The sequence below is a fragment of the Geospiza fortis genome, unplaced genomic scaffold (assembly GCF_000277835.1).
Source record: "Geospiza fortis unplaced genomic scaffold, GeoFor_1.0 scaffold130, whole genome shotgun sequence".
Lineage (NCBI taxonomy): Eukaryota > Metazoa > Chordata > Aves > Passeriformes > Thraupidae > Geospiza > Geospiza fortis.
This window is the reverse complement of record NW_005054300.1, coordinates 7,708,131-7,726,133: the sequence shown is the minus strand read 5'-3', so window position 1 is coordinate 7,726,133 and position 18,003 is coordinate 7,708,131. Positions and strand designations below refer to the sequence as shown.

General features: G+C 35.1%; 1 protein-coding gene across 3 annotated transcripts in view; it reads left to right on the top strand.

Moving 5' to 3' along the window:
* Positions 1–16,876, top strand: part of IDE (insulin degrading enzyme) — a 40,910-nt gene extending 24,034 nt beyond the window's left edge. Inside the window, exons 14-23 of one of the 3 annotated variants that reach the window (XM_031061173.1) lie at positions 5–149; positions 2,101–2,211; positions 3,466–3,586; positions 5,085–5,176; positions 7,465–7,576; positions 8,630–8,797; positions 11,381–11,653; positions 13,544–13,605; positions 14,980–15,052; positions 16,752–16,876. In XM_031061173.1, coding sequence (XP_030917033.1) covers positions 5–149; positions 2,101–2,211; positions 3,466–3,586; positions 5,085–5,176; positions 7,465–7,576; positions 8,630–8,797; positions 11,381–11,653; positions 13,544–13,605; positions 14,980–15,052; positions 16,752–16,861 — 1,267 coding nt within the window. In that variant the 3' untranslated portion in view covers positions 16,862–16,876. Of the gene's footprint in view, positions 1–4; positions 150–2,100; positions 2,212–3,465; positions 3,587–5,084; positions 5,177–7,464; positions 7,578–8,629; positions 8,798–11,378; positions 11,654–13,543; positions 13,606–14,979; positions 15,053–16,751 lie in introns of all 3 variants that reach the window. The other 2 variants (XM_005417371.3, XM_031061166.1) reach the window with 2 other exon arrangements.
* The last annotated feature ends 1,127 nt before the right edge of the window (positions 16,877–18,003 follow it).

The window sequence follows — 18,003 nt, the reverse complement described above, 5'->3', positions numbered from 1 at the left end:
TTAGTCGCTACATTTATGCTGATCCTCTCCATTGCAACATGACATACCTGTTTATCAGGTTATTGAAGGATGATTTAAAAGAGTATACATATGCAGCACGCCTCTCAGGTTTGGTCTATGGCATTGCATCAGGAATGAATGCAATACTTGTAAGTAAGAAAAGAACGCAGGAGGAAATGAAACAGCTTGGGAGTTGTTGAGCTTGGAGAAAACATTGGACTCTTCTGCATTTCTAAATGAGATGGTTAATGGTTTTTTTTCCTTGCATATATCTCATGAATTAAAGGCAATGCAAGACTGTATTTTAATCACTACTGAGTGACCAGTTTAAGATTGCAGTGTCTTGTGAACGTGTGTAGTGCAATTGTTGCATTCTGGTTCACATTTTTACTTGCTTGCATGATAATCTGGAAAGCAGTATTGCTGGTTTCTGTATAAAAATATTAACTTTTCTGTTGAATGAATCCTCAGCTTTACAGATTTTGTTATAATTATCTAATTCTGCTGTAGTGAGCTGTGGAGATGTATTGTGCATGTGTTCATTAGAATGCAATGCTGGATATTTATGGCTTTTTCTTTTGTTTTTATCATGTTTTATAATCTGTTATAAAGCATTGACAATACTTGAAAAATACTGGCATTATGATAAATTCTTATTTCTTATTCAGCTTCTCCTGTGAGATTTATGATAGGAGATTTTAGTAGTCTCTCTTGAAGTTTGGTTAAAAGCTTTTGTTAACCACCCTTATATGCCAGAATGTGTTTCGAAATTTTCTGTGGAAGTGTTACTTTCCAAAGTATTTTAGCAGAAGAATGTACTCTGTATTGTCTTTACATTTTCTACATGAGAGAGTGCTGCATTTTTTAAAATCAAACACAAATATAATTTCCTGGTTGCATTCACTTGACTTACTGCAAACATGAGGTTATCCTCAGTTTCAAAGCTTGCTGATGTTTGTATGATCAGGGTTAATTCCTTAAAAAAATGTGTAATTTTCTTAATTTTTAGTCACAGTTATTTTAAATATTATTTGAGAACTTGTAATATTATTTTGCATATTGTAAGAAGTTTTATAATTAATAAATGTAACTTATTAATAACTATATTGATGGTTTGAGCAAGGGCAGATGCTACTCTGAGAAGTCACCCATGATGATTGTTGAACTCTTTTGGGTTCCTTTGCTAATTTAGGATACCAGCCTTTGTCATAAATTTATTTATAATAACTTTGTCTTCAGATCCATTGTTCAGCTATGTTTTGCAGCTACAGAACAATATATTCTTCCTACTGAAAAGCAAGAATTCTATATGTTGGTGTGTGTTCTAAAGTTTAGTTTTACACCTAATTAAACTGCACAAATCCTAATTCCTGGTTCAAGATAGCAAATTTTGAAGTTTTTCCCAGCAAAAAAAGACCTTTTAATGCCTTTTTGCCAGAGAAATTTTCTATAGCTTGATGAAATCATACAGTAATTTTTAAGTTTTCTGTTATTTTTTAAATGAGCAAGTCTGTTTCATTTATACTTCCAAAAATATATATGATCAGATCAATGTGTCATTACAATTCCAGGATGACTACCTTGATGTTTTAGCTCAGCAGCATCCTGGTTATAAGGTGTGCTGCTGTTTATAGCACCCCTTTTTTGTAGTATTGCTTACTTCCCCTTAAATATTCTTTGATAGACAACATAGATATAAATCAATGATTAAAGTGAATTGGAGAAGAAATTTTAGAAAGTTGTGAATCCAGACTTCACTGCTAAAGTGAGAAACCTAGGTTAAAACCATTTCAGTACTCCAAGACTCAACACTGTATTCATTAAAAATCTGTATTCTGAGTACAGTTTACTTACACCAACATGAAATTACATTAATTCTGTGCATTTAGAACTCCTGTGCAAATATGCAATGATGTATTTGTCAGTTAGTTACCTTTTGATGGGTAAAGGGATTTAACTTAAGAATTATTAAATGTTCTGTAATGGTGAGTTTAGCGTAAGTATTGAAAAGTGCATTGCTCATGGCATTGTACAAGACTTGGTAATGGGTTTATTCTTTTATCTTCCACATTTAAAGCAACTTATGCACTTTTTCCATAGCTCTCTGTAAAAGGTTATAACGACAAGCAACACATCTTGCTCAAGAAGATCATTGAGAAAATGGCTACTTTTGAGATCGATGAGAAGAGATTTGAAATTATCAAGGAAGCGGTAAGCTGCATAAGAAATTCCCATTTTGGAGTAATTGAAAATTGAATGCATTGGCCTGATAGGAGATCTGAGGGCTGACAATCTGTGGAAATAGAGAGTGAAATGCTGCGTTAGTGGGACTTTAGATGGTTTTTTCCTTTTTTGTGGCTGTGAGTTTCTCAGAGCTGTGTATGTAACATTCTTTGGTTAAAAATAACTGGTCCTGGAATCTTTTTTTAGTCAGTCTTTCTTATCATGTATCAAGGAAGCACAGCTTGCTTTGGTAGGAGTAGAAATCTAAGTAGGGGGATGGAGGGGAAAATCTTAGCTTTAAATCCTGTTTTGCAGTTTGGAAAGGCTGCAGTAGGAATTAGGCATAAAAGAAGTGGGAAATAAATGAAGGGGGAAAGGAAGTGTTGAAAAAGTTTGCAACATTTTTTTCCCTGAATTTGTCTTGGCTCCTGGGCCTTGATCCTTTGGTGCAAAGGTAACCACCTGGTTTAGAAGTTACACCAGCTGGGGAGATTGCAGTTTTCTCCCTGTGTCTATGCCAAACAGATAAGGGAGGTACCAACTTCTGGCTTCTGTTTGGAGCAGACAGAAGGATACATCCTCAGCAACCTGAGGCATGCTGTTGGTCACTTGTGCCCTGAAATGAGTTACTTTTTTCCTACACTGGAAATGCTTGCAGCTTGCCAAAACTATTAGTTTTCACTTTCCAATTTCTCTCGTAGAGGAAAAAAGTTTTGCTTATTTTGTAAAAGCGCAGCTGGACTAGAAAGGAGTTTTTTTGCAGAAGCTCTCTGGTTCTTCTCTCATATGTCCTTTATCCATGCAAAACATGCAGAGAGTTTTCCAGATGCCCCAGATTTTGTCTAAACAAGTCAGCCAAAGTATGTGACAGGGAGAAAAATACATTTTCTATTAGCAGTGTTCCCCCACCCCTGGTCAGTCATCATAGAAGGTGAATTTCCTGGGTAGAACAACTACTCAGGAAATTTGATCTAAACTCCTGTTTACTGCAATAATTTATTTTCTAGGCATTAATTTTATGGACAAGTTTGATTTCATGCACACTTCTACCATCTTAATGGTTTCTGCTTTATCCAAAGGCTCAGAAGCCCACATTATTACTAAGGTGATACAACGCAATTTTTTAAAGAGTTCTGACAAGTAAGGGAATGTTCTCAATACTTGAACTGTATCTTTTTGATGTTGATATGTTTAGAAGTCTATTTCTGAATTTCTAACTTGAACCTGATTTTTGTGGTTTAGTACATGAGATCACTTAACAACTTCAGGGCTGAACAACCTCACCAGCATGCAATGTATTATCTCCGACTCCTGATGACTGAAGTTGCTTGGACCAAAGATGAATTAAAAGAAGCTCTAGATGGTAATGTTCTGTCACTTTATTATTTTTTCCTTATGTTACTTAACTATTGAGGGTACCTGTTTTGAACTCTGCTCACTATTCAAGGGAAGCCCCTGCAGTGCCAGGCCTGAGCTGATGCTGACTGTGCTGCTCTTGCCCTCCAGTTTCAAGAAAGTAGAGTAGTTAATGGAAAAGGTCTCAAATGGCAAAACTTGCATATAAAAGTTTAGGCAAAACTTTACTAACTTTGGGGGTACATGAACCTGGATATGGTGAATCCAATACTTAATCAACATTGGTAAAATCATTTGGCTCTAGTTGACATCTTACAGGCACACTGGAGTGTATCTGCATTGTACTTGACAATGTGCAAACTGTTTGTGTTTTTTCCATGATTGGGGAATCTTAGCTTATGTTTCTGTAGATAATAAAAAGCTGTAGTTAATAAAGAAAAAATACATACTTTCTGTAGGTGGTGACAACAATAAATAAAGAACATTGTGTCTCTTAACAAAGTATGTGTCCAGTAGAAATGAAGGAAGAAGAAATTTTTAATTAGGAGATTTAAGTGATTTTTCAAGTCCAAATGGAATGGGGTTCTGAGCAATGAGCCTAGTGGATGGTGTTCCTGCCCATGGCAGGGGTGTCAGAACTAGATGATCTTTAAGGTCCCTTTCAACTCACACCATTCTGTGGTAATGCTATGTTTGTAGTAATAGCTGAAGAACTTTTCCCGACCTGTATTTTACTGCGTTGTATTAAAAGGCTGTTCCTGGGACAGTTTGCAAAATGTCTTGTGATATCTTCTTGGAATACAGTGACATTCTTTTCAAGAAGAATACCTGGCTTTTGTACTTATTTGAGGGGTTTGATTCAGAACACATATCCATGAGTACCCCATTCAACCATCCTTCCTCTTACTCCATTGATTCTATATGTTAAACTATATTTTGCACTGTGTATGAAAACTGCTTTGCAAGGGCAGGCTGGGTAGAATGGTGCATGTGTCCTCTAAGATATATTGCTGAAATATTTTTCTTGTGTACCCTTTGTTCCAAAGTTAATAGCAAAACACTGTATTTGAGTTGAGGTTCTTTTTTTAGTCTGAATGGTAAATGCACAGAGTCTTTCTTGAGCATTATAAACTACATGCTGCTTGTTTAGTAAATAACTAAGGCTTTTCCTTGGAACACCACCTGAATGATTGCAATGTGTTCTCTGGAGAATGAGTGTTTGTTCAGCATGATTGGAAAGGAGGCTTTTTTTAGCTTTTTTTTTTTCCTGAAACTGGGTCAAGACAGCATGTGAATTCTAAGTGAAATAAACTATATGATGAGTGCTGCTATTTAGACCTGGAAGCATTCCAGTGCTGCATTTAAAAGGAGAGATTTCACTTCTTCCTAATGACAGATTTCTCCTCCTCTGAGAAATGCACTGTATCTAATGATGATTTAGACCTAGGTCCTTCATAATTTAAAAATGCATTTGAGTGATTTAACTGTCTAAATATGTATTGTAGATGTCACCCTTCCCCGTCTCAAGGCCTTCATAGCACAGCTGTTGTCACGGTTACACATTGAAGCTCTTCTCCATGGCAATATAACAAAACAGGTTGGTTTGATACTTTCTTAATAAAACATTTTTTATTTAAAAGCAGCATAAAAATGAGGCACTAGTTTAATCTTTGCAGATCTTGAAGCAGTTATGCCAAATGTGATTTCATAATTTAACTTTGTACTTTTTTATCTTTATAGGAGTATGAGAGCGTAATTTTTTCCACTTTAGCTTTAGTAGGCTAAGTGCTGCCTCTATATTGCTCTTGGAAATTTAATAAAAACAACTTAGGATTTGAAAGTCTATTTTATTTGAAAGTCTGTGTTGCATGTTGTTACTGTGATCAAGCTGCAGAAGGAATGATGGGCTGCAGATCTTGCTTTCTTCCACTGAAAATCTTCAGAATAACTAGAAAAGATTTAAGAATCCATTATCCTTCCATATTAAGTAGTTTGCACATAGCTAAACAGGAATGGCGGGCCATGAAAAAGCCAAGTGTCAGCTCTCAGGGGTGTAAAGCTCAGAAAACATTTGTTTTGTCTTCCTTTAAAATAGTAACACTTTGTGTTTGCATATTAAATCATTTTAAAATACTTTAATATTTGTACCAATACAAATTTTAATTCTTTTTTGTATGTTTTTGTGTTCTTTCTTCATAAGGCTTGTTTACAGTATTTTGTGTTAGAACAGCTCTGGGATAGTTTACTAGCAAGGGCTGTGATAGACAATGCTTGTGACTGCTGAGTGTGTGGAGGAGAAAGTTAATTCGTAAAGTGGGAAAAAGTAAGATAGAAAGGAGCTAATAACTTGCAGAGACAAACTTTTCTTTGTCAAGAATGTCTCTAAACTATTTGTTAAAAATTTTTATAGAGTGTTCTTCTTGCAGAGAAATTTAAAAATAGTCTCTTTTTCCTTCCTTATCCCTTACATGTTTGTATACAAAAGTCAGTTGCTTCTGGAAATAGAACTGAATGTCCAGAATTTTTTAGATTTCCATGATGATGCAGTTATGTTAGAGAAGTGTATTCTTTACTTGACATAATGGGTGGCTATTGAAAGTCCTACAGCTAAAGAACTGGGAAGGATGTCCTGGTGTACCCATAGCTGTGTAATGTTTAGAAATTATCTGCAAACCTGCGTGAATAGAAAGTAGAAAAAGTCTGTCCTTCAGTACCCATGATGTGATAACCACTGATAAAACTCAGCAATTTTAACCTGGACCTAAGAAATTTTTCCAACTAAAATAAATCAAAATTTACATTGTCTTGTGACACCTTTCAGTCATGAAAAAAAATTTCAGTGAATCTGGACTTGAAAAATTAGATTTATATAGCTACTTGAAATTCCTGTTTTTTTCTTTAAATTTATTCTGATACTTGGAGTTTTTTGACAGTTTCTTTTATTTATTTGCTGTAAATGGATGAAAAGTAAAGTAATCCTGTTCAGAACATCTGTCTGAGCAGTATTGTTGCCAGTATTTTAATATGATGACTGAAAGAATAAATAGTCTTTTTCTCTAACTTTTTAAACTGTTGTTTTTAGACCTCAATCTTTTTGTCTTTGATACTGCATTGGGGGTTTGGAGGTGTTGGTAGGGTGTATGTTTATTAAGTTTTCAAACCTTTTGCATGTTTTTTATAAAATCACATGTGTTGTGAGTTTATGGCAATGCAGAATGAGAGATTTTAGCTTTCAGCCAAAACTACTTAAGCAAGTTCCTGTAATTTCCAGTGTGCAGGCTACAAGAACACATAACCCTTAAGAGATGGAGCTATTGAGGTTAAATCATTGAATGAAAAGGAATGACTTTGGATTTTTTCACTCCTTATAGATATTTTTTTAATTATTACTGTAATCCATCAAATAAAAGAAAGTATTTGTGCAATGAGTCTTAACACCACCAACGCATCAATGAAATGCATCCTTTACCGTAACCATTTGTTTTCTTAAAATTTTCATCTACTGAAATGCCATTTGCTCTCAGACATACATATAAGATATCTCATTTTCATTTTGAAAGATGAGCACATCAAGTGGTGGAGGGAAAGTGAAAAAAAAAAACCCATTGAGCTTTAATTTCAGAAGCACTGGGGAGAAGTTGGAGTAGTTAAACATGTAGACAGTTTAAACATAAGGAAGACACAAAAAAATTCTTGCCCTCCACAATCCCACATCCTCTCATCCACTTAACTTCTACTGTATTTGTATTGAATTACAGTATCCCTATATTTCTGATTTTTTTTCTTTTCTCTCACAGCACCATCAGTAATTGGAAAGTCTTACGCTGCTGTTAAATACAGAATAACTAATGATCATTAAAAATCCTCTTATGTTTTCTTTTCCAGGCTGCATTAGGAATTATGCAGATGGTTGAGGACACTCTCATTGAGCATGCTCATACAAAGCCACTCCTTCCCAGTCAGCTGGTGAGGTACAGAGAAGTGCAGCTTCCTGACAGTAAGTTAAATGATTGATTTATGGTATTTAAGGCACATTAAATTGAGATTGTCCTTGCTCACATTTTAAAATGCATGTTATTGTATTGCTAGGAGTGTGTTTTGAAGTCAAACTTACTTCAAGTTATTCTAAACTTAAAATTCAGAAACACAGTTAGGGTGTGGCTGACTAATAAATTTATGTACTAATACATGACCTTTCTAGCATACTTGACAATTACTTCGTTTCATTTTTAATTTGTGTTTGTAAATTGGACTTCTTGGGATGACGTGGATGATCTTTTGGTGACTGCCTACCCAAAGCCCTTCTATTATCATACAATTCTGCACTTCAGTTCCAAGTCATTTGTTACAATTTATGGAAATAAAACCCCTGTCCCAGTCTCTGCTACACAGAGTATATACATTTGAGTAAACACCATTCTTTGAGCATTTCTGAGTATCTATTGACCATTAAGATTTGCACATAATGACTCTTTGCAAAAACAGAAAGCTCTTACACAAATAATTTTTTTTCCTTACACAAATTCTTTTGGTCTTCTATGTTTTTACTTCCATGGTAAAAAAAGTTTTTTTTATAAAAAGGAGGTTCAGTGTATTGCTGGGAGTTGGTGACATATGTAGCTGTACAGACAAGATAAATTACCCCTAGCTGATCATCTGTGGAAGCTACCATATACAAAAGAAGTTGTTGGTATTAAATGCTGAATTATTTTTAATGTTCATAATAATTTCTGGCCAATTGTCTTTAGAAACTATTTACACAGTACAGCTAATGCAGAATTTCACTGCAGTTCCAAAAATACTTGCTTGAAGAGAACCAGCCAGTTTCTATTTACTTGCTCATATTTCCAAGCAGTAACATTTTGATGGTAAAATGATGCATTCTTTTCTTGTCTCATGAAAAGTATGCTCTTAGTGGAAATTCTGCTTTAACAGTCCTAAGCCACTTATTATAAGTCCATTCCACAAACCTTAGACCATTATGTTTTTAGTTGTCAACAGTAAGAACATACGCTTGCATGAACTTCCATGTTTTAACTTTGTCTTTTAGGAGGTTGGTTTGTATATCAACAGAGAAATGAAGTTCATAACAACTGTGGCATTGAAATCTATTACCAGACAGACATGCAGAGCACTTCTGAGAATATGTTTTTGGAGCTCTTTTGCCAGATTATCTCGGAGCCGTGCTTCAACACGCTGCGCACCCAGGAGCAGCTGGGTGAGTTCTCAGCAGCACTGTGTGTGCACATGAGTGCCACGCACACCTGGGGAGGTGCTCTCTCCCTGCTTAGTGAATGCCATTTAAAGGGCACTTGGTAAATGCAAATCATCTTAACTGCTGATGACTCAAAGAAATTCTGCTGCACAGAGTCTAAAATAAGAACAAGCATGATTTTTAAGATGTCTCAAATCGGCTCCCAACTCAAAAAAGTGTGATCACTGTACAGAAAACTTCATGTTAGAATTCGCCAAAAGGAGATTGGATCAGTTCCCTAAATTTCTAGATCTTCTTAAAGAATCAATGGTAGTTTGATGTTTCCTTTTTGTGACCCTACTTCTAGGTGCACTTCAAGATTCATAGAATCACAGAATCATTTAGGTTGGAAAAGACATCTAAGATCACTGAGTCCAACTGTTAAATTGTAAGCCCTATCTTAGAAATACTGCTGTGTGGGTAATGGTAAGCTACTGTACTGGTGAAAACCTAAATACATTTCAGGCTTTTTAAGACTATAGGTGTTCACCAATGTGTACAAATAATTGTTACCCTAACCAGTAAGGCTGAGAACTGGTGAGGTTATTCCAAACAGAGTAAGAAGGAGAGACAGAGGCTTTGCATGATAGCTCACATGATTGTAATACTGGTGAGGAGGAGTACAGGATTTCCAAAGGTGAGAAGCAGACACATATTTCAGTGTGATGGCTGCCAGGGATGTCAAGCAAGATTAGGCTTTTTCTGAGCAACTGGCAGAACCAGCCATACAATATTCATCACAGGAGTTTCAACTACCTATATCTCTGCTGAAAATAGGATAGAACCCAGGTTATTTAACAGGTTCTTGAAATAATAGAGCTCACAACACTTAGGAGGGGAGACAGTAGAAATACCATCAAAATCAAGTAAAATTCATGGAATTGTTAGTAAGATTTCTGAGAAAGCTTAGGGAGAACGAAGTTAAAGAGTTAGAAGTTGGCTAAACAGTAGAAGTAGTAACAAGAATTCTTTCAATAAATGGTTAACCAGTATGAGAAAGTAGGGAAGAAAAGTTAGCAATGATGGAAAAAAATCAAAGTGTTCAAATCATTAAAATAAAAATGTTCAAATCATCAGAAAATTCAGGATGGCTTACTTAGTTTTCACTTAATAAATACTGGGGATCAAAGTTCATGTCTTACTTTTGAACAGGAAAATAACAGATTAGACAGATTAAATTAGAAGTTTTTAAAAAGTTCAAAGTGTGATGAGCTCTGCATTCTATTCCAAAGAATGAAATTAGGAAATCCTGGAATTAAAAGTCTTATAATGGAAAATTTGTGGATGATAAGGTATTGGAAAGATAGACACAGCTAAATGTTACATGTTTCTTATAAAAAAAGGGAAGAGAAAAAGCAGGGAAATTATAGATCAGTCAGTTTAATTCAAATTCCAGGAAAACATGGAATAAATTCTCAAGCTAGTTCTAAATTCATAGAAGGTAACTGAGAGACTGTCACTGAAGTACCTGGGTGGAAAAACTACACATTTCGGTACAGGAGTTTGGAAGGTCATGACTGGAGAATAGAGAATAGTTCATTTGGAAAATGGTGTTCTACAGAGCTTTGCTCTGATCCATTGTTCCATGCTGTATTCACTAAAATTCTGGATGATAGAAGAGTGAGGGTATTCACTGAATTTTCAGATAATACTAATTTGAGAGAGGCTGCAAGTGTGTGGGAGGTAGAGTTAGAATTTAAAATTAGTTTGACATTTTGAAAACATGACTTGAATGAAGACAAGATGCAATTTGTTAGGAACAGTTTGGCAGGAACAACCAATGGCACAGATAGAAGCCAGGAAGCAACTGGCTAGGTAGCAGTTTTGTAGAAAACTCTGCAGGGTACAGTGGATCAGAAGTAGGGCATAAATCAGCAGTGTCATGCTGCTGTGTAAAATGCTGGGATATATAAATGGAAACATTCAAGATGCACTCACAGTAATACTCCTAAATTGTTCAGATAAAAACTTTGAAATACTGTAACCAGCTTTGACATGAGCATCAGGAAACCGTAAGAAAACTATAAAACAGCATTTAAAAGACTGTTATGTGATAGATTTGCTATTAAAAGGGTAGAGGAAGACTGAAGAGAGGATTAGTTGTTCAGATTAGAAAATCATGCAACAAAAAGTAAGGGAATAATACTTTATCTAACTCGTAAAATGGGAAGTAGTGATCTTACATTACAGCAAAGAGAATTCAGATTGGATGTTGTGAAAAAATAGTAAGTTTCTAATATTGAGTCTAATGAAGCAGTAGGGTACAGCTTCATTTCTGATAACCCGATCCTGATGACAGAATTGCTTTTGTTTTGTCTTAGTGTGCCTCATCTCCTCCTTGCTCCTCCCCTAAATTGATATTGACCTCAGTGAAATAAAGATGTTCTAAAAAAATACAGTGTCACCTTTTGAAAACACATTATTTTATTTATAATACAGAATTAAGTTAGCATAAAATTGCCTTCTTGCCAAACATGCTGCATTTGGCAAATTCAATGCTGTGACAAAGGATTTCTTTTCATTTGTGGCTCTTCTTGTTTTGCCAAGGTTACATTGTGTTCAGTGGCCCACGTCGGGCAAATGGCATCCAAGGACTGCGATTTATTATCCAATCTGAAAAGCCACCACACTATTTAGAGAGCAGAGTTGAAGCATTCTTAAAGACTATGGAGAAATGCATAGAAGACATGACAGAAGAGGCCTTCCAAAAACACATCCAAGCTTTAGCAATTCGTCGTCTAGACAAACCAAAGAAGCTGTCTGCAGAATGTGCTAAATACTGGGGAGAAATCATTTCCCAGCAGTATAACTTTGACAGAGGTAAGACAAATGGTAATTCCTTTAAAACTGAAGTTTGGCTGCATTTGTGAGTGTTGAGTGTCATATTCATTTGGGAACAACTTAAACTTTTACACAGCCTATACATAATTTACTATTTCCCTGTGATGCAGGCAGAAACACACTGATATCCCTGACAGTACACACATTTATCTGAACCCTGTTTCTCTTTGCATTGTGCAGTTGTTTTGAGGGAGTGCTGACAGAGGCAACAGCAAGTATCTTAACTAAACTAACATGCAGTCTGTCTCAGCTTAGAGTGGGTTTGAAGAAACACTAATTTTTTTTGTTTTTTTCATCTATGGTGCTTTGAAGGTTATAGGTTTGTAGGAGACCAAATGAGATCCAGCTTCTAGTATTATTACTGGAAATGGACTGACATTTATTTACTGTGTGGTCTTACGCAATATTTAAGTTGTATTTGTTTAAATACTTTTAAAATGTATTTTAAATTAAAAAAAAACCAAACTGAGATACATTGCTAATACAGTTAGACACATTAGTAATACAGTTTCTAACATTAAAAAAATAATTTTATGTACAGATCAGTTTTTCCTGACAGCTTCATGTCTCGACTCTTATTCACAGCTTTAATTTTCTGTCTTCATGCATAATATGCTTCCTCCATAAAACTCATTCTGTATTCTGTGACTTCTCTTCTGCATTATGTGTACCATATTGGCTTTCCATGATAGCAAATACAGTCTTTTTGCTTCATGATGACTCACTGAGCTGATTAATAATGAAGAGTTTTGACTTGTCATTTAGCTTGGTGTAGAGAGAATAAGAGCTACTGAAAAGTTTCATGCCTGAGCATAAGAAGTGGAATTGAAACTTATCACTTCAAGTACTTTTTTTAGTGTCTGATGAAATAGTGTGGGGTTTTTCAGCTTTAAGTGTTTCTGTTTATACCATAATTGGATCAATAGTATCTCTTTGGAATGTCTGATTAAGTGTAGCCATATTTTTAATACCTAAATTCTTCTTATTATTTCCCTTGACTTCTATATCTTTAATTCCTCTCTGCCCACTAATAATTTTATGTCATTAATTATTTTAATGACTAGAATTGTCAAAATCAGAAATTCATATTCCAGCCTTAAGCAGTGAAAGGATTTTTTTGTTTGTACACTTTTAATATTACTACTTTTACTGTTTTCTCCCAAATCTTACCTAGTTTTCCAAACTGTATTGTTGATTTTTTTGTTCCTCCATATAGAACTTCATATTGCTTAGAGCCTGCATTACAGGCTTGTTTGCTGTCTGTTCTCTTGCACGTTTCTTCCTTGATCTTCTTGCTAATCCTAAGAAAAGCAAGCACGCCTACAGGAGACCTTCCTGCTTAAGCAGCACTGATATTAGGTGATTAGTCCATGACAGTTTAATTAATATGAAGGAATGTCGCAACTGAAACACATTGTCCCCAGATATCTTAAAGGTGTGACTACTTGTTAAGGGGTATGTAGGCGCCATTCCTTAACATTGCTGTAAAAGTATGTCCTACCATCCTTTTTCCTAACTGTGAATAAAAGCCAGTCTGCATTAGAAATGTGTAACTGATTTGAAGATAATATACAAGAGCAGGCATATCTATTTTAGCTGCTGAATATCCCACAGTGCAATCAGTATTCTTCAAACATGCATTTTTTAGTAAGTCAAATCAAGTAGACTCATTGAACTACAATTTTCTGCCAAGGTTCTACTGTCACTTTTAGTGAAGCAAGTATTAACTTGAAAGATAACAATGAAAAGCTTTTCATTTGCCATCAATTACAGCATCTGAATTTGAAAGAAGTGTACTTTGTATAAGCAGTGTGCTAATAACCAGCTGTGATCTGCAGACTTACTCTAATTTGTACTGTTGTTGTGCAGATAATATTGAAGTGGCTTATCTAAAGACCCTGACCAAGGATGACATTATACAGTTCTACAAGGTAAGTTAGTCATGCAGCTAAAATGTTACTTAGAATGAGATGGAGGTACAACTGAATCTTATTTGTGCATGCTCTGAAGGGATATACTGACACCTGTTCTAGGTAGGTGGTAAAATTAATGCTGGTATCTTTTATTTCCCGAATATTACTTGGTTTAATAGCAACTGTAAAAATTGCACAGCATGATAGGATTTTGTTGTGTTTTTTTCCTTGCTGGCTCTTATTCTTGTTTCATTTATATTTTCTTTATGGATATAAAATGTGCTGCTCTATGACCAAGCCTGGTCAAAATTGCACATTTGTTCTTTTATCTTTTTCTTCAACCAATCAGTGATTCAGCTTATTTTATGGGAATGAATTGTGAATGAAACAGATATTTTTAAAGCTTTGTTCACTGTAAATCAGTAGGGGGTTTTGTTCCTCTAATGGTTAGGCAGAGCAAAGGAACAGCATAATGATGCAGTAAATGTACATTTTAACTTAGATGGATATCCAATGTAAGTGATTCAAATGTGTCCCTGTCCTGTTTGTGTCACCCCCCACCAGTATAAAAAAAACTTGGGCATCATTCTGTCTGGTTTGTAATGTGTAATAGACGATGGTATTTCACTATATTGCCAAGTGCTCATGGAGTTTCATTACTTATGGAGTAGCTGGTAGCTCAGGGAGTTCTCTGGAAAATGAGATCAACTTAATGTCTTGAGAATTCATTATTGGATGGAAAAACTTCTGCCTGTGAAGAAGCATGGGCATGTGTGTGTCTGTCTTCTTTTTTCCTCTCTTGGGCAGAGAGGGTTGTTTACTTTTAATTTTTTTAATAGTACGATAGCATACGTGAAGTCATGCAGTAAATGCAAACTTAGTAAATGGAATTTCAGTACCTGTTGTTTAATAAATGAGAATTTTTGAATGAGTATGCATATTCTGGGTTTGTAGGAATATCTACTATTTTGCTTACACCAATGCTCAATACATGATTATCCATCATTCCACAGCAGAAATAACAGGCTAGATTGGATAGTCCAGCTGAATTTAATGATTGTGTTCAGGATGATGTGCTTCCAGGAGGCCTAGGGACTGAAAGTTCTGCAGAGATTTTAGGTTGCATTCCTGATACTATGATAGGTAAAGGCTAAATTTCTGTTACTTACAGTTTTTCTGATTTCCAAGCAGTACATGAATTACTTAACTTGATTGTAAAATAATTCAGGAGTACTGTATGGATGACTTTTAGTAGTAGTTGAAGGCACATCCCAAAATTCATCCCCTGTTTTAAGGTTTAAATTAAAATTTAAATGCTCTTGGTTTTTTACTATTTTATAATGTCTAAGGAATACTTCCTACACCTGAAGGACTTGATATTTTTTACTGTAGGTGCTGTTGGCAATAGATGCTCCCAGAAGACACAAGGTATCAGTACATGTCCTTGCACGGGAAATGGATTCCTGTAAGTATTGTGCTGAATATAATATATAATCCTGTTTAATTTAATTCCTGTTCCAGCAAGTCATAGTCGCAGATAGCCATGTTATATCATACAAATGCACTGTAAGAAAACTCAGCTTTGGACATGATGTACCTTTCAGAGGAAGAAGATGGGTTTTATCCTAGGTGTACTTCCCATGGGTGCTTCAGATTTTTTGTTGATTTTTTAGACAAATTTTTCAGCTTATCAATGTTCTGAAGTATATTGATAATAAAACAATATATCCTAAAATTGCATTTCTGTTTTCAACAAGATATTTTAAAACAAACATTAAAATTTGTAATTGTCCGACAGGGGAGAAAAACTCCCAACCAGCCCAAAATTAGAATGTGCAGTTACCAATCCAGTGTGGGCATTTTTTTGCCAAACTAGCAATGAATGTCCACAATAGTATTCGAGCACCCTCAAAGGGGAAAACAAACAAAACCCAAAAACCTCTTGGAATGTTCAACATTTTATTTAAACTTAAGAAGGTCACCTTTTATTTAGGTTTTATTTTGAAGTAATATAGATCGGTTGTGCATTCTAAATGGTATTGTTCCATTTTAGAATTCAAGAAGGAAAAGGCTAGAAGTGTTTCTGGTTAATAGGAATAAACTGAGAGGAAAAACTAAGGTTTTGTTTGCAAATCCTTCACCATTTTATACTGGACTTAAATTCCAACAAACATTTGTTTGCAAAGTCAAAAATATTAAAAGCTGGTGTGTAATACAGAGAGAAGTTCATACTGCATGCATGTCATGAAAACTCCCTTCTGCCTCAGGACTGATTTTTATGGTAGTGTAGAAATTGTGGCTTTGCAGCTGAGTAAGGAAGACTTGCTTCAAAGCACCCTTCCAGTTTTCATGACTGGTGATTGCTAAATACAAATAGTTCTAAAACTTTTCCTGTCTAAAGAAGACTACTTAAAAGTGTAGTAATTGTATTGCCAGATGGGTATTACTTGCTTGGAATGGTATCTTCCCAAGACAAGGGTGAACTTGCAAGACAACTTGACAAGTGATTGCTTACAGAAATTATAACAAGTCCTAAAACAGCTCCTCAGTCCTAAATCTTTTAATCTGGCATTTGGCCTCTTTTATGCCATGAAAAAAAAAAATATATTAGAAATGCAAAAATAAGTTTTGGGGTAATTGGAGCAGGACATGCATGGGTATAGGCAGGGAATACTTGGGGTTGCTGTCCAGATTTTTGGTGCCTGGAGAAACCTCTACACTTCTGTAGGCGTGTCCTTATCAAATGATGTGCTGTTCTTGCACTGCTCTTGTATGTATCACTGGCATTTGCTTCTGTTCTCATAATTTGTACTGAGAAAGAGTTTTAAGTACTGATTGATCAACAGATTAGCAATTTTTATTTCTACATTTTCTTTATGTGTAAGTAAAATGATTAAAAGCCACTACCTCAGCTCATGTTTTCAGATAAAATAATGGATTCATATCTGTATTTCTAAAGATAGACTTGTAATATAAAAGCAAAATTTTTATAAAACCTTATTTAGTGATACTTCAAAATTTAAATATTTAAAAATTTTGACTTTAAATATTTAAATGAAGATGCTTTATTTAGATACCTGTCTTATAAGAGAAAACAGTTAATCAGTTACATGAAAATAGTCATTAAATTATGGTCCCAAATTAATTTTTCTGATGTTAAATAGGCCCTGTTGTTGGAGAATTTCCATGCCAAAATGATGTGAACCTGGCACCAGCACCACCACTACCACAGGTAAAAAGAACACACAAAAAAAATCCTAGCCTGAATTCTTAATCTAGAGGTTTTGTATCATTAAGTACAAGTTTATAGGGAGAAACAGGCCTCTGGAAATTGGTGCTGTCATGGGGCTGATGTTTTAGCTCTTTTCTACCTGCATTTTTGTTCTCACTAACAACAGGGATTTTGCTGATTTTTCTTTTTATTAATTTGTCCTTTTTCCTTGATTCTTTTTAGTCCTCTGAAACAAAAGCTAGTAGCAGTAGTAAACTGCACTGGGTATCTGCACTGTGGATAAAATACAGATGATTGTCTGAAAATACTGATTGTATAGGACCAGATAAATCAGGTGTCAAGATAGAGATGCATATGCATCAACAAATTTATCCTCTCTGTTTAAAAAAACCCAAACAACCTACCAACCCCAGAGCAACAGCAAAACCAACTACTTGGTCATTTTCTTAACGCCTAAAATATTAAAGCACATTCCTGTCAATGTGTTTAATTGTGGAGGAAACAACTTGGCAAATTCTATTCATACAAGTATTACAGATTTCTCTGTGTTGGATGGGACAGCACTGGGCCCTTATTGGACCTTCAGTTACTTTTCTTGAAGGATGGCAGTGTTTGTCCCAACAGGTAATTAACTTTTCACAGTGTGGTAGGTCTGTGTTCTTCATCAGAAGAACATGATTTCACCTGTCAGGTGAAATAATTGCCATGAGCAGAAATTTCTGTATGAATAGGATGAGGATATATTAGCCATTATGACTGAAATATTAGAAGCTTACTTTGTTACTGCCTCTAAAAATAATAGTGCATAGAATAGCTATTGTGGTTATGATCTTTGTCTGGTGTTTAAAGGACGGGGGGTGTACTCTGAAGTAGAATGAAAATGAAAATATCAGCTCTGCATTTATTAGAGATTCTGATGAAGATAGCAATGCAGTTACTGCATTATAGCTGTTTGAATGATATAAATATCAAACTGGTTGTTCAATAAGAAATAACATTGTATTTTGGAGATAATAATGTAATAATGAAGTATGAATCACTAATATTGTAGAAAAGAGCAAGGGAGTTACATTTATATGTAGCTGTAGCAACAGTTGAAGTGAAAAGCCACAAAGGAATTTGCCACTTTTCTGATTGAAGATACTGAGCAGACTTTTTCTTGCATGCGCTTCTTTGCAGCCAAG